General features: G+C 34.9%; 4 protein-coding genes and 1 long non-coding RNA gene across 9 annotated transcripts; 4 read left to right on the plus strand and 1 right to left on the minus strand.

Moving 5' to 3' along the window:
- Nucleotides 1-3670: 3670 nt before the first annotated feature.
- Nucleotides 3671-4588, minus strand: LOC148253151 (uncharacterized). Its single transcript, XR_015813336.1, has 2 exons — nt 4487-4588; nt 3671-4333 (listed from the first exon to the last, which is right to left on the minus strand). It is a non-coding gene; the product is annotated as an uncharacterized LOC148253151 (long non-coding RNA).
- A 2283-nt stretch (nt 4589-6871) lies between these two features.
- LOC110815768 (auxin-responsive protein IAA29-like) lies at nt 6872-8514 on the plus strand. Its single transcript, XM_088207324.1, has 4 exons — nt 6872-7638; nt 7720-7964; nt 8045-8126; nt 8251-8514. Exons 1-4 carry the CDS (start codon nt 7298-7300, stop codon nt 8300-8302), a joined length of 720 nt encoding a protein of 239 aa, XP_088063450.1. The 5' UTR covers nt 6872-7297; the 3' UTR covers nt 8303-8514.
- A 529-nt stretch (nt 8515-9043) lies between these two features.
- On the plus strand, nt 9044-11652 carry LOC110815679 (large ribosomal subunit protein eL30). Its single transcript, XM_022043578.2, has 6 exons — nt 9044-9198; nt 9311-9359; nt 9449-9554; nt 9654-9755; nt 11278-11346; nt 11428-11652. Exons 2-6 carry the CDS (start codon nt 9339-9341, stop codon nt 11466-11468), a joined length of 339 nt encoding a protein of 112 aa, XP_021899270.1. The 5' UTR covers nt 9044-9198; nt 9311-9338; the 3' UTR covers nt 11469-11652.
- Nucleotides 11653-12243: 591 nt separating this feature from the next.
- Nucleotides 12244-14974, plus strand: LOC110815727 (beta-1,4-N-acetylglucosaminyltransferase family protein). 4 transcript variants are annotated; one of them, XM_088207321.1, is made up of 3 exons: nt 12244-12520; nt 13206-13414; nt 13576-14974. In XM_088207321.1, the coding sequence occupies exon 3, from the start codon at nt 13669-13671 to the stop codon at nt 14749-14751; it is 1083 nt and encodes a 360-aa protein (XP_088063447.1). In that variant the 5' UTR covers nt 12244-12520; nt 13206-13414; nt 13576-13668; the 3' UTR covers nt 14752-14974. The 4 variants fall into 4 exon arrangements, with proteins under 4 accessions (XP_088063447.1, XP_088063448.1, XP_021899350.1 ...); XM_088207322.1 differs by having other exon boundaries at nt 13610-14974; XM_022043658.2 differs by lacking the exon at nt 13206-13414.
- A 1051-nt stretch (nt 14975-16025) lies between these two features.
- LOC110815681 (topless-related protein 4-like) lies at nt 16026-25999 on the plus strand. Of its 2 annotated transcripts, none has more exons than XM_088207747.1 (26): nt 16026-16217; nt 16463-16553; nt 16696-16875; nt 17020-17133; nt 17259-17417; nt 17513-17690; nt 17776-17899; nt 18109-18221; nt 18811-18982; nt 19129-19238; nt 19320-19389; nt 19528-19601; nt 19741-19836; nt 19907-20002; nt 21551-21678; nt 21795-22029; nt 22121-22282; nt 22395-22487; nt 22688-22834; nt 23346-23456; nt 23596-23775; nt 23913-24041; nt 24128-24223; nt 24619-24807; nt 25013-25179; nt 25269-25999. In XM_088207747.1, the coding sequence occupies exons 2-26, from the start codon at nt 16474-16476 to the stop codon at nt 25465-25467; spliced, it is 3402 nt and encodes a 1133-aa protein (XP_088063873.1). In that variant the 5' UTR covers nt 16026-16217; nt 16463-16473; the 3' UTR covers nt 25468-25999. The 2 variants fall into 2 exon arrangements, with proteins under 2 accessions (XP_088063873.1, XP_088063875.1); XM_088207749.1 differs by having other exon boundaries at nt 18814-18982.
- Nucleotides 26000-26751: the final 752 nt, after the last annotated feature.

Consider the following 26751-nt stretch of genomic DNA (forward strand, 5'->3'; position numbering starts at 1 on the left):
GAAAGACACGAACCAGAGCCACTATCGCATCACCACTGCAGCCTTTTGTATATTATTATCACTATATCTATGGTCCCACCACTTGTCATGCATATATATATATATATGTATGTATGGTGGTGGTGGGTTATTCTTTTTACCATTACTAGCCAGTACTGTGCTGAATGCTAGTCGAAATAAAGACATATATATTGGATAATATTCTACACCCAGTAGAAACTAAAGATGAATTGATTAATTAATCTTCATAGATACAGAAAAAGAATAATCAGTGTCTTTTCACCAGAGCAAGTCTGTCAGACTCTCACCATATAAATATATATATATGTATGTATGTATATATATGTGTATATGTATATTTGGGCATTGCATTTTTGCTACTGTAAAAATTTACACTGGATATATAAAAAAAAACAAAAACAAAATAGGAAACAATCATGTACATGATGATTGGAGGAGTAATTGTTGAAGGGAATCAAATATTCTTACAAAAAACTCAGAAGCTTTTTTTCTGGGCTGGGTTAAGGCTGTGTTTGGCGAAAATGCACAAGGGGAGGCCAACACGTTTGATTACAAAAGCAGCAGAAGGAAACACAATCATGCCATTATTAAAACGTTAAAGAAATGGAAAAGATTAAATCCCTAGATTTTAATTTAATCATGTCGTGTAATGATTAAACAATCACCTTTTTGGAGGCGTTATGCCCCTTCATCTGTATATATATATATATATATATATCATTAATCACTGTAATCAGTCAGTTTAATCATATGTTTAAAGTACCCTCTTGATATTATTATACCAGTTATACACGCACCTTCTACTACACACACACACACACACGCATATATGCATACATGCATACACATACAGATCCAATAGTATTCTCTTCTGGTTCTGGGTTGTACGTGTCTTCTTTTTGCAGTCATTATCACAACGTAAAGCTCTCTCAGCATCATAATCTCCATACCCTTTAAATTTGTGATCTAAAAAAAAAAAAGAAAGGACAAACAGCTATAGAGATAGACAAGTGAAATGAAATTATTTACGCATCATGGTATTAATATGCACGTATACGTAAAGCTGCAATTTTTACAATCTGCTGAATTTCCATTCCCCAGTCTTGCAAATGTTAGCTTCTCATCAGTCGTATACATACAGGATGTGTTGCTCTGTATCGGTGTATAACATTCGAATCTATAACACCTTCTAAAAAGTAAACGCATTAACCATTAAGCAAAACAGTTTAAGATAAATTATTGATTAAGGAAGAATGAGTTGACAAAGAAAAATGATGAAAACATATGAAGGTCAAAATATGATATATGTATATATATATATATATATATATATATATTGCACGCATCACGAAAATGGGAACATGAATTGATCTCACTTTTAAGCTGGCATGTTGTGAGGGGTCTGTCTAGATCACGATTCCCTCACTTTCCCCATTATTTCTACGTATTATAAAATTTCATTTTAATTATTCTAATAATTATAAAAACCTTAATTATTCTATATATTATAATATTATACGATACATAAATATAAATATAAAATATGGGTTTTAGTTATAATGAGTAAAAGAATAGTAGTAAGAGTGGGAAACGAACAGAGATTGCATGAGGAATGTAATATCTAAGTGTACTACTTACACATATATATATATAAATATTTATTTATTATTAGTTGAAATTAATATCATATTAAGGAGGTAGAAAAGTCAATTTCCGACATTTATTTTTGTTTTATTATGGGAAAAAAAAACAACGTTAAATTGTATACATTGAATTTCAACTCTGCAAAGTGAAGACAAAAACACACTTCAATTATAACACCAAAAAACATAATTTTCTCCCCCCCCCCCCCACCCCACCAATTCGTTTTTCATATGCTTCACTTTTCTCTTTCCTTCTGTAAATATTTTTCAATAGGAATTGCATGGGAAATACATACATATACACATACATATACATATACATATATATATATATATAATTATCTCTATTTATGTGCTTATAAATGTTGAAAACAAAAATAAAAAGTTTAAAATTTGAAGGGTGTGATCAACGTGACTTCTCTAGAGATCGAGATTTCGTCCCAACAAGAATACAAATGAATGGGCCAAAAATTCATTCTCACCACCCAACCACAACTCAATTCGGTTGAGTTATAAGGTCAACCCACGAATCCAAAATCGGTGTATTATTATTATTTTTTTTTAAAATAAATATTATATGTACGCGCGGAAAAATTATTTTAACTAAAATATTACGATTCATTACAAAAAAAAATATAAATTTTTTTTGTAAAATGACAAATTGAAGTGAATGCGAAACCCTAAAAACTAAATCTCATGGCTTAAATTAAAAAAGAAAAGCAAGCGATTATGAATTTACTTAATGGTGAAAGTTTAATTTAAGAGTGAAATTTGCATTTAAACAAAAAGAATTTGTGAGGACAGTAAGTTAGTGAGAGACTTTAGAGCGGTAGCTTGGGTTTGGGCTTGGGTTTGGGCTTGGGCTTGGGCTTGGGCTTGGGCAGAGTGAGTTGTGGATGTACCTTACCCAATATAAATTGGGGCCTACTCCACGGATAGTTATCACCCGATATTTGCAATGGGTCATGAGACTTTAGAGCGGTAGCTTGAGTTTGGGTTTGGGTTTAAACTTGGGCTTGGGCTTGGGCAGAGTGAGTTGTTGTGGATGTGCCTGACCCAATATAAATTGAGGTCTACTCGACGGATGGTTATCACCCGATATTTGAATTGGGTCACGTAGAAATTGCGTCGGTATAGTCTTTAAAATCTAAACCTTACCCTTCAAATTTGGGTAGGTGGGCGATCAATATTCACTCCAAATTCTCGTTTGCTTATTGTTGTTAGTCACGATTTAACTTGGTTGGATTTCAAATGTTTATTCCAAGACAGGTGAGAAGATTGGTTAAGAACAGAGTGATTGTTAGGTTGACATCATTAGGTGAGGAATTGAAAGGAACCCCTTTACTTGATTTGGTCACCCAAAAAACAAAAGCAAGTAAATTTATGTATTGGGTTTTTTTGGGCCTACTCCCCACCCACTTTTAGATCCTATACATAATAAGCATTCGACTTTTTCCTAATTGGGTTTCTTTTGGTTCTTAAAATTCCTAATTGGGTCTCTACCGCTCTCGCAATTACGTTTGGTGTTAGCTCGATTCGTATGGTTTATCCAACCGCAACAAATTTAAATTTTTCTCCAATCGGTATTTTCTTCGTGGCAAAGGCATTTATTCTCGTAAAAAATATGTCGAAATTATTTGCAACTTAGTTCGATAATTAGACAGACAATGGTCCCTTCAACTTGAAAAATCCAAAAGCTAAGTTTCAAAATTTTCAACTTCCCTTACACGATTACTTTAAATAGCAGTGGGCCTAAACATTATTCTTGCCGGAAGGTAATCCCAATTCCCACGAGTTCGAGTTCGAGTTCGAGTTCTTCTTTTTTTGAAATATCAACGGACGGAATCTTCCACGAAAGTAGTGGGTAATAATAAGTTTTTGAGTCCCGTAATTCTCTTCTCTTTATATTTTTTTTTTTTTAAAAGAAAAGAAGAACTTCATTCCTTGATTGTATCGTTTTAATTATTTAAATAAACTTTCGGGTTAAGCTTCTATAACTCTGTTACTAAGAACGAAATATTTTAAAATTTATTTTTTCGAATAGCAGAAAATTTATGCTTTAGAAATCAGAGATCCACAAAAAACTCTACAGCCATACGTTAACAGCGAAACAACCATAAATGAAATGGTCCAAGTTAAACATGTCGGGAAAATATAAAAGTCATAGGCGAATGATGCAGCTTGTCTCCACTCCTCCAAAAATTCCACACCCAAATCATATTTTTGCAAAAACAAAACGATATACATCTATTATAACGAATGTCATTCCCAAATTACACAGCAATTCGTGCCCCACAGTGTGTGTGTGTAGTGGCGGTAGAAGTTCCAAGTAGCAGACAACCAATATCTACTGAATTATACCCAAAGAAAATAATGAGTTTTTGAATTCAACGAATGAAACGACCACATCAGATTGTGACTGACCCAGATGATGGTTTGGATAGAAGCCACGTCGTATTTGGCAGCGAGTCAGTCGTTTCCCCCGCCGAGATTATTTATATCTACCGCCCCGTGCGGCTTCTCATGTCGTAGTAACCCGCGGGCTTGTCGCGGCGGCGAACCACGTGAAGCTCCCACGAATTTATAAAAACATACGTCGTTGACCCCCCGCCCCGCTCGCCATAAATAAATCTTGCTAACCCTAAAAGAGCAAACGTGCATTGCATCTCCTGTGAGAAGAAATAAAAAAAAAAATTTAAGGCTTGCAAACGAAGTAATGGCTGTGTCTTGCTGCATGCACACCAAACATAACAAGAACAAAATTAGCAGATGTAGAATATGCATGTGTCTGATGTTTGTAACCTATACGTATTATAATATACCGAGCATCAGTGCTGAGAATATGTGTATCTAAGTCCTCCACATCTCACCCACACTTCGGATTTGATTAATACATGTAAGTCTTCTACGAGCTTTGATTTATTTTATTTTATTTTATATTATTTTTCGTTCGCTCCAAAGGCACAAAAAAAAACAAAAAATTCATTATATAATTACAAAGTGTAGGACAACCAAACATGTCATAATATTTTATCGGATATGTTAATTTGGATTAATCTTAATTTAACAATAAAGTTGTATGCTTTTGAGATATTACAAAAAGCACTTTTGGGAAATTGAGTTTGAATCATCCACATAACCAACGGAATAAAGAGGGTTTACTAAGTGATTGTGGAATTACATTTTCATACCCATATATATATATATATATGTGTGTGTCTGAATTTTTATTTTATATATTTGAACTCGGAATTTAAATTAAACTGAAAATTGTCTATCATGTTTAATTATTATATAAATTATAAATAAATAATATATATTTACTATTTTATATATTAAAAATATATTACTTGCTCTAAAGACTCGGAATTTAAAAGAAATGAATTTTTATAATTTAAATGTGTAAGTAAATAATAATATTAGAGTTTACGTTTATTACACAGTAAATTATAATGCCCAATGGAATTACGTAAATGTTCCAACTATGATTGATTTGTAAAAAAAAGTAAATAAATTATTTAAAACAAATAGATAAATGTCCTAAAAGTTAACATTCACTAGCTCTTGAAATGTAGAGGAGGTAAACTACTCATAATCTTTTTACTGATCAGGATATGAATCATGGTCCTCTTGATCTTTTATGGTTAATACGAGGGTGTGCTACACGAACCCAGTAAGAATATCACGCTAATTACTGAAACGGAAAATAAAGATCGGTAAAAATCACAAAAGAACTAATGGAGCCCATAATATAAGTAAATTCATTTAATATCAAAATGTTATTTCTATACTTACCGTTACGAGTTTTCCAAAACTAACCTATAAGACAAACACTCATATAATATTTCTAATTTCATGTACAAGTGAGTAAAGTTGATCATTCTCTATTTTTACCTGCTTACTGGGACTCTTGGGTTTCTAAAGGGATATCTCCATACTCGTGAACTTAATATTTAAATATGTCAATTTAATCAATCATCTCCATACCACGTTTGGTAATGGACGCCAAATACACCATCGCATCGATACCCTGTCTGGTATGAGGGTGAACTATATCTCTTAATCTTTCCAGTATGGGATTTCTCAGCCCTGTCTGGCTGAAATATTGTCGACGATAGAATGCATCTTAGCCGTTCACGTGCGCGAAATCGAATCTGGGCCTTCGGACCGTTGGGCACTCAGATCGCCCGCGTGGTCTCCTGCGTGGCGCCGACGTCAGCGTGTTTTGTCACACAGCGTGCTCTAGTTCGTCAGAGCTATTGACTGAGCTGTTACATGTGACCGAATTTTTTTTTTTTTTGTATTTTGACCTTCTATTTCTAATTTTTTTTTAAAAAAAAAATATCTCTCGAACTTAAATTTTCACTTTTTTTTTTCAAAATTATTTTTAATTATGGTCATTATTTATTTTTTAAATAATTTAATAAAATTAAATTAAAATAATTATTTTAATTATTTTTATAACACAAAAATTAATCACTGACTAAATTCTAGACCCGATTATTACACTTACCGTTAAGAATTAAATTTTTTATTGAGAATTTATGATTTACATCAACACCGCCTTTTATAATTTTGGGTGGCTTAAATGAAAAGACTCGTAAGTGCTAACAGCGAACATTATAATCTTTGATTTTATATAATTAAGAATTTATTTATTAGTGTATTAGTAAATTCGTAATAATATAACTAAATTAAATTTTAATAATTTTATTAAATTGAGGTAATTGAATGAATTGAAACTCCGATATAATTTTTAATTTTGTTAAATATTTTTGATTATTTGTCGGCAAGTTACTTTTTTTAGAAAAAAAAGTAAAAAAGTATTTATTTAATTAATTAAAATGTGTAGCCGTGATTAATTAATAGTAAAATTAAAGTAGTTTCCAAGGAATTTTAATGTCAATAATTAAATTCATAATTCATTAATTATTTAGTAATTAAAATTTTAATTATAGCCTTTAAGACTAATAATACACGTTAGATTCCGATTTGGGCAACTGACTGTCGTCAGTCCCGTTAGAAAGAAGCTCTACGAGAAGGCGTGAATAGACGACACCCGTAGCTGACTCATTGACGCTCTGTTACTTTTTAATAAAGTAATTACCCTTCGTTTATAAGTATTTTACAGTTAACTCTAACTGACCGTCATGTTAATAATCGATCGTTTGCAGAAAATATATTCTGATTTAAATTCTTCATTGAAAGAAAAAAAAACCAGTCCGGAAAAGCATGTACGAGTTGCAGAAAGGGGGATTGAGTTAAGGACAAAGTCGTTGGCTGAAGAAGACGAAGGATGGATGAGTACACAGAAAACAAAGAGAAAGCAAAAGGGGAACATGTGGGCAACTGGGTCGGCCAAAAGTGGAGCAGCGATAAGGACACTCCTCCCTTATGTTTCAAACTTCTGTCTCCTTCTTCCATCTTAAATTTCCCCTTCAATTAAAATCTATCTCTACTCCCATCCTGTATACATATACATATATTCATCAACTTATCTTATTCAAACAAAACCCAGATCCCTTACTCTCTAAAATCTCTCTCTCTCTCTCGTTTCTTTTACTTCACTATTTTATTCAACAAAAAACATCTGCTCTGCCGAATTTGTATGACAGTTTACCTTCACGTCAATCATGGACTTGCAACTCAGCCTCTCTCTCCCAGCAAATCCTATCAAACCCTTTCACTTCGACACCTTTTCATGGGAGAAGATCAAGAAAGAGGGTTTTCAAGTACAGACTCCATCTCTCTCTGACAAAACCACCACTACCAGTTCTATTACGTCGACTACTACTTACACCCATAAGGAGATAGTCAGCAAGAAACGCAGTTTCCGGGAAGCTTTTGAGGATAACCCCACGACCGGTCCGCGGTTTCGGACTTGGAAACTGCCTCTCTTGCTCTCCACCAACCCGCCAAACGAGGAAGATGAGGGTGACCTGGACGACTGCTCTTCTGCTGTCACCATTAACAAGTAAGAAGTTCCTTTCAAGGTGTTATTGTGGATCCGCAGTCGTAATTTCTCTCTGACGTATGCTTTTGGTTTTGATCACAGAAATGGAGGAGATGATTTGATGGGTTGGCCACCCATCAAGACATGGAGAAAAAATCAGTGTCTGCAACACAATTATAATCACGGCGGCCATCGAAACAATCCAACGGTGCGGAACGGCTGCGGAAGAGCGTCGAATTCAATGTTCGTGAAGGTGAAGATGGAAGGAGAGGGAATAGCAAGAAAAATCGATCTCACCCGCTTCAACTCCTTTCAATCCCTCACTGTCGCCTTGCTCACCATGTTTGGTATGTCTAATTTGTTTAGTTCCATTTTCTTCCCAAACAAATTTGTGTAATTATTTTCTGACAAAATTAAATTTTAACAGGCCATGAAAATTCGACTGCCTACATACTCACTTTTCAAGATAGAGAAGGAGACTGGTTACTTGCTACTGATCTGCCATGGAGGTAATTACATTAACTTTTAATATATTCACACACACACATATATATATATATATATGTATACATACATATTTCTGCGTAATGAATATTTTCAAACATAATTAATGGGAATTACTTAATTTTGCAGGACTTTTACTCGTTCTGTTCAACGGCTGAAACTGCAGAGAATCAGCAATTGATTTCTTCTCTATGTTATCTTAATTAAATCCAAAGAACTTTTTGACTTTTGCTTTAATTAATTCTAAATGACTGTTGGGTTATATGTACAACCTGATTATATAATCTAATAGAGATTACAACTTGAGTTTAATATAATATATAATAATAGAGACATATCATATTAAAAAGTGTAATTACAATTTTAAAGTTTAAATATTGATTACTTCCTGGATATTTCATTTCTAAATTGGGTTATGATATTTTAATTGAAATCAAATTTCATTTTTTAATCTTACTGGGAATTAACTGTAACATTATATTATTCTGAAAGTCAGAAAATCCAAATAAATGAGTCTATAAGCAATTCAGAAGACGGGTTCATACAGGATTTGGGCCAGAGCCCATTGGGCTCTGGGTTCATATATGATTTGGGCCAGAGCCCATTGGGCTCGTACTAGAAGCCTGATTTGATTTGGCCCATCTTCCTCTAATTACGAGAACTTCAAATTTTAATAATAATAATAATAATAATAATAATCATCATCATCATCATATCATTTAACAATATTTAAATTATCATAGCATTTTAAAGAAAAATATTTAATAAATTAAATAATTAAATTTAACTAAATAAATTAATTTATTACTGTTTTATTTTAAAAGTATTTTTCATAAGAACTTTATAAAATATTAGTATTTTTTTGTTAAAATTCATTTTAGCAATTTACGATAGAAATATAAATTAACCGGAGGATTTATTTGTAAAATAGATAAATTATTTCAATTAAAACTACAAGGGACAAATTTTAGTTCCTGAAAAAATTAATTATTCATCTGTCAAAAACCCTAACTTCTGTGATCCTCTTGTCTACTTTTTGGCCGCGCCTCGGCTCATCTGGAAAACCCTAAGCGCCCGGTAAGATCAGTTTCTACTCTTAAACCCCTGGAGGTCTGCGCTTCAATATTTTTGAAATCCGAGCTCATAGCTAACTTTCAATCCTTTTCTTTCTTTGCATCTGATTTGGCAGGCATTTGCTCTATTTCTTCGCAGCAGCAATGGTGTCCGCCAAGAAGACGGTACAAACTTCATCTCCTTTTCTCCACGGAGGTTCCTCCGTATCCGTTGCGTCTTATTTTTCATTGTGTTTTTTTAATCACAATTGCAGAAAAAGACACATGAGAGCATAAACAATAGGCTAGCTTTGGTTATGAAGAGTGGCAAGTACACTCTCGGCTACAAGACCGTTCTCAAATCCCTACGCAGCTCTAAGGGTACAGCTCTGTGTGTTCGAATATTTGTGTTTGCTTGATTTTGTTATTCTCCGTGCGACGGAAATTTTTAGAGTAATAAATGGGTTTTGATCGGCGCAGGTAAGCTGATTATCATCTCAAACAATTGTCCGCCTCTGCGCAAGTCCGAGATTGAATACTATGCCATGCTTGCGAAAATTGGAGTTCATCACTTCAATGGAAGTAAGACCTCTCTTGGAACCAAATTCCAAACAGTTTATTCTTTTCCCTAATTTTCTTTGTATATTACACGATAATGTGCTTGTTCTTTATGCATCTAAACTGTATTGTTCTGGATCTATGTTTGTGAATATATGTTTTTGGTTATTCTAACAAAGGCGTGCCTTAGGTTTGAAAGAATCAGAAGAGAACGATCCAGAAGCTTGCTATAATAGCTTAAACATATGGGTTTTTTTTGGCGTAACGAATATCCTAACCATTTTGATTCTCTAACTGTATGAAATATCTACTTGTGGTAGCTTGAGGATTTATTGTTGTTGAAGAATATCTGGCTTAGTCATCGTGATAATAAAATTATTATAACATTTTTTGCAACCACTGCCGAGGTTGTGTAAGCTCAGCTGTTTCTACAACTAAAACTCTGTTTTCCTTTTGTTGATAATATGATGATTTGGTAGTTTTCTGAATTTATGAATATGTATCCAAATATTGTATATGTTGATATATTTATGTCAAGTCTCCAATGCAAATGAAAATGTACTTGAAGGTAAATGTTTGATCCTTTTCAAACTTGTACTGCATTTTAATTTATCATTTTTGAAGTGTTCTTTTTATCTTCAACTACCATGCTATCTTATGTATAAGCACAAACAAGTTTAGAAAATAAAAAGTATATAATCTTTTCATGTATAAAATTGAACCCAAAAACTCTAGAGGTTAATCTAATGTTATCATAGCATAAATATAGACCAGAAAAAAATAAAGACAGATAAAAATTTTGTGTTATGGAAGGAAAGGATGCCTTCTATGCCCACTTTGTTGCTGAACATTTCATGATCGAACACAAAAGAAAATAAAACATCTAGCTTTATAACGAACGGTGTAGATTTAATCCTATCAATAGATCGGAAGGTGAAGTATTTTTCTTCTTTGATGTACACAAAGTATAGATTTAGAGAGCCCCAAGAAGATATTGTTGGAGTAATCATTCATTCATTTGCATTGCTTGTCTTCTGCGTTTCAGCCACTGATACCGAGGCATGAATTAATAACAGAATTAGGTCTGCCGATTGATTCAATTAGGCAATCTTTCTGGTACATACAATCAACTTAAAGATCGATAGCAGAAGAATTAACTATGGTTGCAGATGTATTAGGCTATTGAATTACTGGAACAATATTTGTTGTGAAAGTACTTTGTTCTGGGGTTTTGAACTTTTTTACTTGTAGTTTTTACCCTTTGACTTTTTTGGGGTATTGGAATTACATGTTGAGCTTCTTTTGACTGTAATTATTCTTTTAAAAAAGGCTCTTTGTCACATGAGCCAGCATCTTCTTAGGATTTAGTTGTTTGTGGGTTAGCCTCTGTTTTAGTTGGTTGATATGGTAGGGGATTTTAGGATGTTCAACCACGCAAATGTTCTTTGAGGTTGATATCTCATGTTGTATTAATCTGAAATGGGCCACTTTCTCTTATATAGAAACTTTACTTTTTCTAAGTTGATTGTGGTCTTTTTGGTTTCAGATAATGTTGATCTGGGTACCGCATGCGGGAAGTACTACCGGGTATCTTGTCTGAGTATTGTTGACCCAGGTAATCAGAATTTCTTGGCTCATTTTGCATAGTCTACGGGAATGAATGTGTGATTTTACTCGTGATGTTTGTTTTTGTTAGGTGATTCGGATATCATCAAGACACTTCCTGGTGACCAGTGATTACCCATTCAGTTTTGCTATTGTAACCTTGTGGTTTAGTTGGTTGGTTTATGTACTAGAATTTAGATATTCAGTGGTGTTTGACGTACGAATACCACCATATTTTAGTTGATGTTGGTCCTGATCTCTTGAAATTTTGCAACGTGGTTTGGTAATTTTCAAGCAAGATGAAGATTTTATGGTCTGTCTCCCTGAGCAGAAAGTAAATTAAAAGTTGAAGAACAAGTTTTTAAGCCTATTTATTTAGGGTCTAACTCTTTAAAATTATAACCAGTACACAACAAACTATTAAACTACGTCAATGGTTAATTAAATTATGAACAAGTCGATGTTACCGTTAATATTATATATTAATTACAATTTACTTATTTATTAATTTGGTTTAAAATATGTTTAAAAATTAAATGATTTTTTAAACATAATTAATATTTTATTTTATTGCTTTTTGTCCTACATTTCAGGCTAAACGACTAAATTAGTTTTCTCTATTTTTAGAAATTAAAATGGTTGGGAAAAAAAGTAATAATTAAATAAGAGAATAAAACTGTGGCCTCACAATTTCGAGAATAAAGAAATGACGGAATTCCTTCCTTGAGACGCGGGTCCCGCGGAATCAGGCCCACCGCCATCTTCTCTAACCTCCCACCGCGCACAAATGTCTTGCCACGTCAACCGTGACGTCGACCCGTCAATGTTCTTCTGCTTTTAGTTCCATACTTGTTCTCATTCTCCTCCAATGATGGACAAACACGTCACACCTCTGTGATCGTTGGTGTCTCGTGTTTATTTCCTACAGGTTGGAACTAAAACAAAATTTAGCTTCCTATCGGAGAAGGACGAGCCTGAGCTTCCTCTCCCTGCGTTTCCTCCCTTCCTTCCATCGGCTATTCCTATTGGACCTCCGTCACCGTCTCTTTCTCGTGTTTGTTTCTCAGTTCTTGCAAATACGAAAAGTGAAGGGGTCGAATCGTAATTTTCAACAGCGGGGGAAATGAGTGCTTTCTGCCTGAACTTTCTTCGAAGACTGCAACTTCTGAAACGCCTCCTTTCTGGTACTCCTTTTCTTTCCTTTTTCACTTCTCTTATTTAGATAGTTCTTTTTTTTTTCTTCTTTTTCCAAAATGGAATTGGTTTACGGTTCTTTTTGTGTGCTTCGTTTGGACGATTACGATGTTCGCGAGGGTTTAAAGCTATTATAGGAGTCGTTTCTTCCTTGGATTTAGGGTTTGTTGTTTGCTTAAACGGTTGGTTTTTATATCGTTTGCTGCACATTCAGCATAATGTAGATTTGGGGCCTTGGTCTGAAAAATCTGTTTGTCGTATTGTTATGAAGTCGAGAGGGGCTGTTGGGTGGTTAATTTTTTTCCTTAACTTGGAAAATGAATTTGTTGATTTTTTCCCCGTCAAATTAGATTTTCTCCATTATTTCTTATTGACGGCCTATCTTTGTCTTGCTTGGGCAATGAGCATATTCCAATAGTTATCGAGGTTTCAGAATGCGTGTATAGATTACAACTTACAACCTGGATGTTCCTCTCTGTATCCTTTCCGTAACTGATAGTTTTCCTTGTCCGAGCCTTGGTTTGTTTTTGAGAAACTACAATCTAAAAGCACAATGATGATGAACTTTTTGTGGGGAATGTTGTCAAACATAAATCTTCAAGTATTGAGGAGTCTGTTGTTGATGATTTTTACACGGCATAATTTTTTTTTTTTTTTTTGTCCTGGTGGGAGGAGGTGTTTGCAGGGAACCCGGTTCTTCTTGGAAGGTTTTAGTTGGCAATTGTGTGTTTTAACCTGCTGGACCGAATTGCCTCTAGGATAATTCTTCAAATAAAATACAAGCCCCTCTTGTAACACAATGCACAGCAGACATTCTAAACCCATGAAGCTCGTGAAGACCTTCCTACAATTAAATTATCTGCTGCAAATTATGTTTTCGTCCAGTAAGAGAACTGTTTCTATGTAACCTGAATTGAGATCTCTACCTCAATGTTGATCTACTAATGGGGCTATTGATTTTACTTTAATGTTGTATTCCTGCTAGCTCTGTAGATGTTTAATCTGTTATAATTGTTATAATTTACTAGTGGTGAGTTTTATGCAGGTAATCTTGATAACTGAAGCAATGCTTTTTGTAGTTTTTAAATTGGGACAAGCATGCGGGTAGCCGTTGGTTTTCATTGCCATCCTTTGGAGCATGGCTGTGCGACCTAGCTTCAGAATGTCACTGCATAAGCTTCTTTACATCGTAATAGTGCTGGTACTTGTATCTAGTGCTGTGATTGGGATCTTCATTCCTTTCCAGAAAATTTCATATTTTTTCCGCCCACTTTGGGACAAGCCCCCTGCCCCCTTCAAACGCCTCCCTCACTATTATGCAGAGAATGTCTCGATGGAGCATCTCTGCAACCTTCATGGTTGGTCTATACGCTCAGAGCCGAGACACATCTTTGACGCCATAATATTTAGCAACGAGTTAGACCTCCTTGAGATCAGGTGGCGTGAGCTTAATCCCTATGTGTCAAGGTTCGTAATCCTCGAGTCTAACATTACTTTCACAGGCAAGCCCAAGCCCTTATACTTTGCTACAAACCAAGCTCGTTTTGCCTTTGCCGAAGGAAAGATTGTCCACGGTGTCTTTCACGGGCAAGCAGGTTTCCGGTGGTCACGCGAAGGTCCATTTCTACTTGAATCAAAACAGCGAGGAGCTATGAATGGGTTGATCCGCAATTCAGGGATAGCATACGGCGACTTACTCATAATGTCCGATGCTGATGAGATTCCAAGTCCGCACACTTTGAAGCTACTGCAGTGGTGTGATGGGGTGCCACCTGTAATGCACCTTGAATTGAGAAATTATATGTACTCATTTGAGTTCCCCGTTGATTACAACAGCTGGCGGGCTGCAGTCCACACTTACCAAGCGAAAACCTGGTATAGCCATTCACGCAAAACCGATCTCATATTTCCCGATGCGGGATGGCATTGTAGCTTTTGCTTCAGAAAACTCAAGGAATTCGTGTTTAAGATGACCGCATATAGCCATGCCGATAGAGTTAGGAGGAAGGATTTTCTAAGTTACTCAAGAATACAGAAAATAATTTGCGGAGGAGATGATCTTTTTGATATGCTGCCGGAAGAGTACACATTTAGGGAGTTGATTAAGAAAATGGGTCCTATTCCGAAATCAGCTTCTGCTGTTCATCTGCCTGCATATCTGATAGAAAACGCAGAGAAGTTCAGGTTTCTTCTACCCGGGGGGTGTTTGAGATCGGTATAATTGAGGTGTTCTTCAATACCCGGAGACTAGTAGAGAAGGTTTTTCAGAATTGAGCAGAGAGTTTCTTTTTTCTTTTTTAGTAGAAACAAAAATTTGGTCTGCTGCCTCTTTATTTTATTTTCAGGGGGAGGAAGCCAGAGTTGTGGTGAGATGATGTAAAGATGTAGCCGACTCTTGTTTACTGAGTTATCAGAATAGAATTCAGAAAGTGTGTATTTATATACATGTGGGTGTATATTTTGTATTTAGATTAAATGATTATTGGATGGGTGTGTTTTTAAAAAAATTATATCTGTAATAAATATTTGGTGAATACATATACACCCACAATTTTGTTGTTCTTCTTAAATTATAATATATTTATTTTAAATTATTTAAATAATTTGGTAATTTATTTATTAAAAAATTTCGACGTCTATTATTTTCAAATTAATATTTAAATACTTTTTTAAAATTAATATTATTTATGAACTCGTTATTTAAAATATTTAATAATTTATTTGTTAATACAATTTAGTTATGTGCTTGTTGAAAATTTATATATTGATAAGTTAGTGAAAAACCCTAGAACCACCTCTAGTTGCTTTAAAAAAATATGTCTTTATATGTATATATATATTATTGTTTAATAATTTTTTTATTTATCGTTATTTATTAATTTTAAAATTATAAAATTAAATCAACAATTATTTTAAATTATTGAAATATATAAATAAATAACTATTATTTATACAATCCTACGTAATAATATAATATTATATTTATTTTTATCGATAAAAATCATGACACAACAAACATTTACTAAATATATTATTTTAAGGAAAGCTTCAATAAAATCATTTTTAAATGTGTTTTGAATTCATATATGTGTATCTATACATCTCCTATTCGGCGAAATTGAATGGTTTTAAAATAATAAATTTTTTTTTTGAAATATAATTTAAATTTAGAGATATACTAAAAATAGATTTATAATTTACTTGAATTATCCAAATAAATTAAAGAAAATGATTTTTCGTAATAATGCTGAAATATCGCGGTATTTTCTTTTTTGACCTTAAACGCCACAGTTTACACTTCTCTCTCAAATGCTCCCAAATAGGCAAATACCGTCAGAAATAAGTCCAAATTCTGCGTATTTGCTTATAAGCACGTGCGCTTATAAGGGATAAGTCGTTCTGCATATCACCTTTCATCTTTATAAGACGAGGAGCTTATCATAGAGTCCGTCTCGTCTCGTCTCGCTCACGGTATTTAATTTGTCTGATAGACTGCATTTTGTTTCACGCACATCCCTTTCTCTCTCTTCTTCAAATCCCTAGCCATTTCTCTGTATAAATACTTACCAGACGAGCTGGAAGCGAGACAAGAAAACTAGGGAGAGGAAGCTCTGTAACGAACTCTCCTTCTCCTCGCTTTCTTTCAAATTCTCCGATCCGTGCAATCATCAATCTCTCTTCACACAGGTACCATACCGACTCTTTTCTCCCTTATCCTTTTATTTTAATTTTTTATTTATGTATTTCTGGTGTTCTCCTCGGGTTTCTATTTTGACTGCTGTTGTGTGCTTTTAGAGCTATAATACTTAAATTGTTTAGCTTTTTCTCCCTCTTTTATGTAATTCAGGGATATTTCTTTGTGTTTGTTGTAGTATTCATATGCGTCAACTTAGATCTCTTTCTTGGTTTTGGTTTAATTTTTTCGCTTGCAGATAAAACAATCATGTCTTCGCTTAGCCGAGAACTCGTGTTCCTAATACTTCAATTTCTGGAAGAAGAGAAATTCAAAGAAACTGTTCACAAGTATGCTTTATTTTCTATGGCTTCCTGAGGCCAATTCTTTTCGTGTATGCTTTCTGCCTAATTTTGGGTTTTACTGGTATCTACGTGGGTATTTGGTGAGCATTTTTCAATGTTTACTGATTTATCTGTGTTCGTTCTGGAGATTGGAGCAAGAGTCTGGGTTTTTCTTCAATATGAGATATTTTGAAGATATGGTGACAAATGGGGAATGGGACGAAGTGGAGAAGTATTTATCTGGTTTTACAAAGGTCGATGACAATAGATACTCCATGAAGATTTTCTTTGAGATACGCAAGCAGAAGTACCTTGAAGCTTTAGACAAGTAGGGGTTTCAAATTCGTAATTTTTGTACAATTCTATTCAATTTGATAAGTTTTGTGTTGATTTTTATTCCTCGTACCCTAGTGACTTTATTTTGCTATGAACAATTTTTTAGACATTCCCATATTTGCTTTAAAAATTGTAGGCGGGACCGTTCTAAAGCTGTGGATGTTTTAGTAAAAGACTTGAAAGTGTTTGCGGCATTTAATGAGGACCTTTTTAAGGAAATTACGCAGCTATTGACGCTGGAAAACTTCAGGTATAAAATATTAATGTCAGAGAATTTTGACTGTTTTTACGACTCTTGTATCACAGAACTATCCTGTTCTACGTGCCATATCATTGTAGTTCATGGAACTCTAAACCCATTTGTCGATTTTGCAGAGACAATGAACAGCTATCTAAATATGGTGATACTAAGTCGGCAAGGGGTATAATGCTTGCTGAATTAAAAAAGTTGATTGAGGCTAACCCACTTTTCCGTGATAAGCTTCAATTTCCAACATTGAAGAATTCAAGATTGAGGACACTGATAAACCAAAGGTGTTAGAGAAGTTCCTGCTTTTGTTATGTGGCTACTTCCAGTCTGTGAAAAATAAAATGTGGGTGATCTAACATGTATCAGCATTGATGTGCAGCTTAAACTGGCAGCATCAGCTTTGCAAGAATCCTAGGCCAAACCCTGACATCAAAACCCTATTTGTTGATCATAGCTGCGGCCAGCCAAATGGTGCAAGGGCCCCGTCTCCTGTCACTAATCCTTTAATGGGTACTGTCCCAAAGGCCGGTGGTTTCCCACCATTGAGTGCTCATGCTGTAAGTGAAAGGTTGAAAAATTTTGGCTAATTACGTCACTGCAAAGAATGAATTCTTATTTCACTCTGAGCACTTTTCATGGCAGCCATTTCAGCCTACACCTGCTGCCCTCCCCACATCTCTTGCTGGATGGATGGCTAATCCATCTACTGTGCCGCATCCATCTGCTTCGGCAGGGCCAATAGGTTTAGCTGCACCGAACAATGCAGGTGGGTTATACAATTATATGTGTATATCTGCGTATGTGTTATATCAAGTAGTAGCTTTTGGACTTATCTTTTCCAATTAGGAGGCAGTTGGCACATCATTCCTCTCTTGACAAATTTCATATTTGTGTTCTGATTTGTGTCTTTTCGTATTTAAGTTCCTTTATTCTTTAGGGTCTGATCATCAATTGGTACTTCTTTTGTCATTGCAGCTGCTCTTTTAAAACGCCCTAGGACTCCTACTAATAATCCTGCCATAGACTACCAAACCGCAGATTCTGAACATGTTCTGAAGAGAGCAAGACCTTTTGGAATACCAGATGAGGTACAACGGTTAGAGTTTACTTAAGGAGTGAAATTTGCCTTAGTGGTACTGAAGTTTCAACATGCCACATTATCTTATTTCTTTCCTTATCCATCAACATCCCATTAGCCAGTTTTTTAAAAAAATTTGAATTCAATATTTCCTAAGTTTGAATATTGAACTTCGTGCTTTTTCAAGGTCTTTGACTGTTAATCCTTTATTAATTAATAAGATTTTGATTTTTGTTTGAGTACTGAGAACGCAGATATAACGCTTGAATGTTAGCTATCAAGCAGCAGGGGGATGAGAAAAACAAATTGACTATTATTTTTTCATGAAAGATGGGATGGAAATATTGGGTATGACATTGTAATCTCTAGGATTTTTAGTTGAAAATAATTTTTCATGTTGATTTGCTCCCTATATGAAAAAGGGTACCTGTCAGTTCCAGTTGGGGTATCAGGTCTTGCATGAAGGGTTTCCGATTGAAAATGGTTACCTTGAGACACTATAAGATGGATTGATGTATTGCAAGGTTATTTAAATATATGTATAGCTCATACATAATTTTTTTCTCTTGATGATATATTAAGTCTTCTATGGCATTTAGCAGGTGAATAATTTGCCAGTGAACATTTTACCTGTTGCATACCCTGGCCAGAGCCATGGTCAGAGTTCTTACTCTCCTGAAGATTTGCCAAAAGCTGTTGTTATGACTCTAAATCAGGGTTCAGCTGTCAAGAGCATGGATTTTCATCCAGTACAACAAATCCTACTTCTCGGTAATGCTGGAATATGGGAAATATTTTCTTTTTTTTTGCTTTTTGTTCTGGTCTAGAGATAAGTCTATATGATCTTGTAGGTTTCTGGTCCTTGGTTTTGCCCTTATTTTTCCTTCCTCTTATTTATTTTGATTTCATGATTTCAGTTGGTACGAACATGGGCGATGTCATGTTATGGGATCTAGGCATCCGTGAAAGAATTGCTGTTAAAAATTTTAAGGTTCGGGAACTTGGAGCATGCTCTATGCCTTTGCAGGTTTGCTTTTTTGAGCATGAGTAAATGATGCTTGCCATGTCAAGTTCAGGGATAAAAATGCTAACCTTTTGCTTGCTACAGGCGTTGTTGGGCAGTGATTATACAGCATCAGTAAACCGGGTGGTTTGGAGTCCTGATGGAACTCTTTTTGGTATGTTTCAATGATTTTGTTAATGTTACTGTTTAGCTAGTTTTATTCTTTTCCATCTTGAGAAATTTTGGAGCTCAATATTGAATTTCTTCAAGAACAAAACATCGGCTGTTTCTCAATATGATATTCTTCCTTCAGGGGTGGCATATTCTAAGCATATTGTGCATATATACTCGTATCATGGTGGAGATGACCTAAGAAATCATCTAGAGGTTTGTGCCATTAGTCAAAATCCCATATCTTCTTTGCTGGCCTTTATAGCACACTTTCTCCCTGATGGAGTGTCTTTATGCGTGGACTTCATTTCTATAAATTCATTAAACTTGGCTGTCAATATTTTTGTTTTTTCAGATTGATGCCCATATTGGCAGTGTTAACGATCTTGCTTTTTCTTATCCAAACAAGCAATTGTGTGTTGTCACTTGTGGCGAGGATAGGTTGATTAAGGTTTGTTACTTACCTGTTTTGGTTGGGTTGCATGAGTTGGATAGCACTTGAAAAGCTTGAAACTCTGCAGGTGTGGGATGCTGTTACAGGGGCTAAGCAGTATACTTTTGAGGGTCATGAAGCACCTGTATATTCTGTATGTCCTCATCACAAGGAAAATATTCAGGTAATTAATAATGTGATTGAGATAATATTTCTCTTTATATTTTATTTTTTTCTTCTGAATGAAAATCTGGATTCAGGAAAACAAGTGACTATTAGCTCCCTTGTATTTGTTTTCTCTCATGAAATGAGAAAAAAACTGCATCTTTGAGATAAAAAAATCCAATATGCCAGTCATTTTTTTATGTTTGTTTTTTTTCAAAGTTCATCTGTTAAAATTGTGAAAATTGAGAAAAAAAAAAGAAGAAAAATCTGATGGCTGAGTTTTTTTGCAAAGTTAGCTTCTGTTTACAATAAGATGTATGAATAGTTAGCTTAAGTTTACAGTTGTAAGAACAATCAGGCTGGTGAAACAAGGAATATGGAAATAAGGTTTCTGTGACATGTTCGGTTAGTTTATATTAAATTATTTTATTCTCTTTTTCTTTTCGTGTCAGACTCATTATAAGAAGTTAACACAGTCCACGTCCTATTCATATGGTGAAACACAGGAAAAATATAGTATTTGAAGCAAAATTGTGGTAACATGTGTATATATATTATGGTCTTAAAAATTAAATATAATTCTTAACTATGCATATTTCTGTGAGGTAAACACATTCAGCTTTGCAAAAATTCTACTCCATTTCAGTCATTTCCTCTTCTTGTTTAAATCCTGATCAGTAAAGTATTCCTACATGCAATTTTAAGTGGAAGTCTGGAGGAAAGAACAATGCCAGGTTGAAGGCCACTTCTTAAAGAGAAGTTCTGGAACTCTTTTATCTGCATATTGTGTTTGCATCTTCGCAAACCAAAAGATATGTGTGACATGCTGTAAGGAGTCTGTCCTTTGTAAAGCAAACACCAGTCTTCTAACCTTAGTTCTGCAATTCGTTGGTGTCTGACCTCTTTTCCGTTAGTTTTCGTTCTGGTATATGTTTTTTTACTAGCATTTATATGTGAATTTCATGTGCATGGCAGTTTCTTTTTCTACAAAATACATAATGGTCTGAAAGAGAAGTGAGCATTTTATATTAATTCAATGATAAAGGAATGAGAGTGACCTCCTAAGGTTAAAATCAAGGGATTTGTCCAACACTTTCTTTCTCTATAAGGAAAAAGGAAGGCGTGGTAACCAAGTTTCAAGTTGTATCTAGAGGACCGATAAGACATCTGTATAAATAACTTTAAATTAAGCCACTTGGAGTACTGATTAAACTTGGAATCATCTACTTTAATTTTAACATTCCAAGGAAGAACATAGTTTATGATAGAAAATTATATGCAGAATAATCACATAGGGCATAACTGAATTCTAATTCTGAGAATAAGAAGAAAATTTTCTAATTCAATAAAAAATTATGAGTGGTAAGTTTTTAATATTTAGAGTATAGAATGTGTTTCTGGTTTTATGTGCAGTACACATTTAAGTATAAACGCTCTCGTATACTCTTGAATTGCTAGGCTTGTGGCCCCTCTTCTTTGGAATTCTTAATGAATTACTAGTATTACTAATTATATTAGTTTCCTCTTCTTTCAATCTTCATCTAATTTTTTTGTTAAAATTTTTCAGTTCATCTTTTCAACTGCAATGGATGGAAAAATTAAGGCATGGTTATATGATAACATGGGCTCCAGGGTTGACTATGATGCACCAGGCCATTCATCTACTGCTATGGCATACAGTGCAGATGGAACAAGGTTATACATGCCGTTGACATTAAATAAATCTGATTTTCTTTAATTGTGGGATTCTGAATGTTGCCATCTTCAACGTCATGATGGAGTTATTAATATGATTTGTACATAACTTACAGGTTGTTCTCATGTGGAACGAATAAAGAAGGAGATTCTTATCTAGTGGAATGGAATGAAAGTGAGGGAGCTGTGAAACGAACATACCATGGTCTTGGAAAGCGATCTGCGGGAGTTGTGCAATTTGATACCACTAAGAATAAGTTCTTGGCTGCTGGGGATGAGTTCACTGTCAAATTTTGGGACATGGACAATGTAAACCTTTTGACGACTTTTCACGCGGAGGGTGGATTACCGGTAACTACTGTCTAGGCGTAATTCCAAACAATCTATCTGGTGCTACCTTCCCTTTCCTGCAAACTAATTACCCAGGTCTTTAAACTTGCAGGCTTCCCCATGCATTAGATTCAACAAGGAAGGGATACTGCTAGCTGTTTCAACAAGTGATAATGGTGTTAAAATTTTGGCAAATGCTGATGGGATTAGGCTTCTACGAACAGTGGAGAGCCGTACATTTGATGCTTCTAGAGTTGCTCCTGCAGCTGTTAAGGTAAATTGATGTAGCTCAGTGGAATAGAGTGAAATTGGTCCATCATCGTAAAAATTTCATGAATATGGATGAATTAATTGTGTTAACTATGTTACCCAAATGTGTCATACAGGCACCCACCATTAGTGCATTTGCTTCTGGAAATGCACCTGTTGGAACAAGCATTGGGGAGCGAGTTACACCAGTTGCAGCTATGGATGTAATGGTGAGTGTGAAGTTCTGTTGCTATGAGCAATCTAGATTCTTTAAATATTATTTATCTATGTGTCCTGAAGCTGCCAGTTTAATTTATGCATGTCACATTTAGGAGATATGTCTAGGTACTAAAAATGTAATATATTTTATTTCATTGTGTCCGCAGGAATGATTTCCTTGCCTGATATTTTTCTTTTTGAGTTTTTGTAGAACAATGATGGCCGAAGTTTGGTGGATGTAAAGCCCAGAATTGGTGATGAGTCGATGACAAAGTCTAGGATCTGGAAACTAACAGAAATCAATGAACCATCACAGTGCCGTTCTCTGAGGCTACCTGATAATTTAACAGCAATGAGGGTACACCCTGCAGTATCTCATGCTTGTACCATTTGTTTTTACAATTATAATGCATCTATTTTCTTTCTTTTTATATTCTACATGCTTGTATCTTCTGAATCCACAGAATACTATAAGTCCATTTTGTTTTATTTTTGGGACATTTTTATTCTGTGAATTTTATTTTTTATTCTTAGTTGTTAAACAGTTTCTAATCTTAATACTTTGTATTACGTATTCCGTGTCTTTCTCTTTCTGAAGGTGAGATGTGATCCATAGGCATGAGTTTAGGCTTTTAGAGTTGTCTGTGTCTGTTGCTGGACTTTTTTTTATGTGTTTTCAGCATTACTTTTATATTTGCTTTAAGTATCTGTCTTACCTATGGGTTTATTTTTTTTTCCTTGTAATTTTTAATATTTTGTATTTACAATTTTTAACAGAGCATGTCGACTCATTCTTCCACATGAAGTCTTCTCAATCCTTCTCATATACATTTTCACTTATGCTTTTGAGATAAATGCAATTATTTCAGGTATCTAGATTAATTTATACAAATTCTGGGCTTGCAATATTGGCATTAGCATCTAATGCAGTGCACAAGCTCTGGAAATGGCAGAGAAATGATCGAAATTTAATGGGAAAGGTATCAAGTTTCTCTCGTTTTCCCTACTCTTTCTGGGACTATAATTTTTTGTGCTAATGACTTGCATTTTCATTCTTTTTAATTGTTTCTGTGGTATATGTGCTTTGAATTTTATAAAGATCATTTCTTCTCTTTATAGGCCACAGCTAGTGTAGCACCTCAATTATGGCAACCTTCAAGTGGAATATTGATGACCAATGATATAAGCGACACTAACCCTGAAGATGCTGTTGCATGCTTTGCATTATCTAAGAATGACTCTTATGTAATGTCAGCCTCAGGGGGAAAAATCTCCTTATTCAACATGATGACATTTAAGGTAAGTAGCTCCTCTTCTCTATTCAATCTCTCTGTCTTGGTCAATATACTTGGAGTAAATCTGAAAACATGCCTTTGTTTTCGTCCTATTTTCTTACAAAATTTTGGTGTTTTATGTTTATATTTCTTCTTCTGTAGACAATGACAACATTTATGCCTCCACCCCCGGCAGCATCCTTTTTGGCGTTTCACCCTCAAGATAATAATATAATTGCTATCGGCATGGAGGACTCATCGATACAAATATATAATGTTCGTGTTGATGAGGTACTTTCTGGCCAAAAGGAAATCTATAGCAGCTGTTAATAAGTGGAAACTTGGATTTTTGCTAACTTGAATTTTCTCTTTCACAGGTTAAAACAAAGCTAAAAGGTCATCAAAAAAGAATTACTGGCCTTGCCTTCTCTCACACTCTAAATGTGCTCGTGTCTTCTGGAGCTGATTCTCAGGTAATGAAAAAATATTGCATTTTTGTGCATGGCCATGTCAATGTAAACTGACAACTAATGGGAATTCACATCCAATGATAAAGCAACCTTATTGCTACATTAACAGATCAGCAACTTCAAAAAAATTATTTCTTCACTTTTTTCTTGGTTGGCTCACATATACTCATTCAGTTTTTATATTGTTGGATTAGAGATTACTTGGGATTAATGGTTATGTGAAAGGATAATAATGTTAAGGAAATATTCATTCACTCTCTCGTGCATTGAACCTTTAATTACTTTTTGTTTCCTGCCCTCCTTTTCAGATTTAATTTATTCTTTCTTTGAACAATTATCTTGCTATGATAAATATTCATACCTTGTTCCTGAAACCCGGCACCTCGCAAATCATACAGCTATGCATTTGGAGCACGGACGGGTGGGAAAAGCAAACTAGTAAGTTTCTGCAGATCCCCCCTGGGCGATCAGCATCTCCTCTTGCAGATACTCGTGTCCAGTTCCACTTAGATCAAACACTTTTGCTGGCGGTTCATGAAACACAAATAGCACTATATGAAGCTCCTAAATTGGAATGTCTTAAGCAGGTGAGCTAACATATCTGATTGTCATATGGTAGTTTTGTTTATTGAATGTCAGATGCATTAACAAAAAAGTGAATTACAGGCACATTATAAGGTGTGCATATACCTGTACATTGTTATCTCTCTTAACTGTTAGTTTGTATTGTTATTCTTATGATTAGGAATTTAGGAGGCTGACTGATACGGAATTTTTTTTTTCCTGAAACAGTGGATCCCTCTGGAAACAAGTGGTCCAATCACACATGCTACATATTCTTGTGATGGCCAGTCAATCTTTGTGAGCTTTGAAAATGGAAATATAGATGTTCTTTCTGCTCCAGCACTCCGATTGAGATGTCGAATTAACCCTTCTGCTTATCTACCTCCTAATCCAAGGTGTGTTTTGCAGTTTCTTTTCATTTTCCAGGCTAATAAATACTTCTCGATTTGCCAAGAATTTCTAACAATAAACATATATCTGGCAGCTTAAGGGTATATCCACTGGTCATTGCTGCTCACCCGTCAGATCCTAACCAATTTGCTTTAGGGCTAACAGATGGTGGAGTTCAAATACTTGAGCCATTAGATTCAGAAGGAAAATGGGGTACCTCTCCTCCAGTTGAAAATGGTGCTGGGCCTAGCTCAACTGCTGATGCAACTGCTTCAGAACAACCTCAAAGGTGAGGAAGCCAATGCCTGGGTCTCTGCTACCTCAAGTTTGTATCTCTTCCATCCAATCATTGGTCCCGACATACAGTAATTTTTGAGGGGAACCTGTGGAACAGGTACTATAGTTTAGGATACTTACCAGCTCAGCGTAGTAAAGTTGTTTGAAGTGGCATTTTTTAGCTGTTTTGTGGGCAAGGCATGTTGAGGCTGTTGTTAGGTTCTGTTCTCCTCAGTTAGGACGAAGAATGAAAATTTTTTAAGATGTAAATTGAATGGGCAAGTTTAATGGGATATAGGAAGGGAAAGGGCTGACTATAAAAGTTAAAATACTCTGAAGGGACTTGTAGGAAGGAAGGGAAAAGCTGGTTTTGGCTGGGGATTTCTGACTGTTTCTTCATTCAGATATTTCAGAAAGAAGAGTAGTCATCATTATATTCTTTAGTAGGTTATTTATATTTTATTGTTTTACCCTTTCTTGTATGTTTCTTTCTTTTTCTAGTGTTTAGCGTGACTCTTGAGAGTAGTTTCAATAAGAAAGATTTTTTTATTTTCCCGAGCAAATCGACAGATGCTTGCTGTTCCCTTTTTGTTGGTGGGGGGGGGGGTGTGTCAAATCTAGTAGTTTTATCGTGTATCGTCAACTCAACATGCAAGTAGGGATAGCAGAGCAGGTTTGGAGTGGATTCTTTTTCCTGTTCCAAATCCGCTCTGTCAATTAATGTCGGAACTCAAATGTGATTTAATTACAAATATTAATTGTAAGAATTCATTTTTTAGCTGCAAACAAAACTAGTGACGAACTGCCACTAATTTTAGTGGGGCTAGTAGGTGGTATTGGTAAAAGATCTTCCAGATTCTGACTCGGTCCTCAACCTACCATACTAACCCAGCTGCTCTTCCTCCCTCTTACCCCGCCCAATATTAGGATGTGTACAAGGTATTGCCCCCAATCAGTCTTCACATTGGAAAAACTTCCACCCATCAGCCATACTGTCTGAAGTGCCATTGTATGTCGAGCTTTACAAATGAAATAGATTTTACAAGACTGGTTATTTTCAAGCAAAGAGCGGGAACCAAAGTAACAAACATTTCCCTAATAACTGCTACGTGCAAAAACTACTCTACCCTTATGCCCTACCCACTCATGCAAGGTACTTAATTTATCAGTGCAAGGTATAATACGGCAGGGTCTCCTGATCAAGTTATTTGTATTCTGGATTGTAAATATTTGATCTACCTATCAGATTAGTCCAGACTTGGAGTTGATTGACTTGAACCATAAAGAACTAATTTATATAA

Source organism: Carica papaya, chromosome 7 (genome assembly GCF_054855325.1).
Source record: "Carica papaya isolate Zhongbai chromosome 7, ASM5485532v1, whole genome shotgun sequence".
NCBI classification, from domain to species: Eukaryota; Viridiplantae; Streptophyta; class Magnoliopsida; order Brassicales; family Caricaceae; genus Carica; species Carica papaya.

Bases quoted from the DNA above. Each gene is read 5' to 3' on its own strand.
- LOC110815679 (XM_022043578.2), top strand. From the start codon at position 9,339: ATGGTGTCCGCCAAGAAGACG. The intron at 9,555-9,653 runs GTACAGCTCTGT...TGATCGGCGCAG, and splicing joins ATCCCTACGCAGCTCTAAGG to GTAAGCTGATTATCATCTCA. The intron at 11,347-11,427 runs GTAATCAGAATT...TGTTTTTGTTAG, and splicing joins TCTGAGTATTGTTGACCCAG to GTGATTCGGATATCATCAAG.
- LOC110815768 (XM_088207324.1), top strand. From the start codon at position 7,298: ATGGACTTGCAACTCAGCCTCTCTCTCCCAGCAAATCCTATCAAACCC. The intron at 7,639-7,719 runs GTAAGAAGTTCC...TTTTGATCACAG, and splicing joins TCTGCTGTCACCATTAACAA to AAATGGAGGAGATGATTTGA. The intron at 8,127-8,250 runs GTAATTACATTA...TTAATTTTGCAG, and splicing joins GCTACTGATCTGCCATGGAG to GACTTTTACTCGTTCTGTTC.
- LOC110815681 (XM_088207747.1), top strand. From the start codon at position 16,474: ATGTCTTCGCTTAGCCGAGAACTCGTGTTCCTAATACTTCAATTTCTG. The intron at 16,876-17,019 runs GTAGGGGTTTCA...TAAAAATTGTAG, and splicing joins TACCTTGAAGCTTTAGACAA to GCGGGACCGTTCTAAAGCTG. The intron at 24,808-25,012 runs GTGAGCTAACAT...TTCCTGAAACAG, and splicing joins AATTGGAATGTCTTAAGCAG to TGGATCCCTCTGGAAACAAG.
- LOC110815727 (XM_088207321.1), top strand. From the start codon at position 13,669: ATGGCTGTGCGACCTAGCTTCAGAATGTCACTGCATAAGCTTCTTTAC.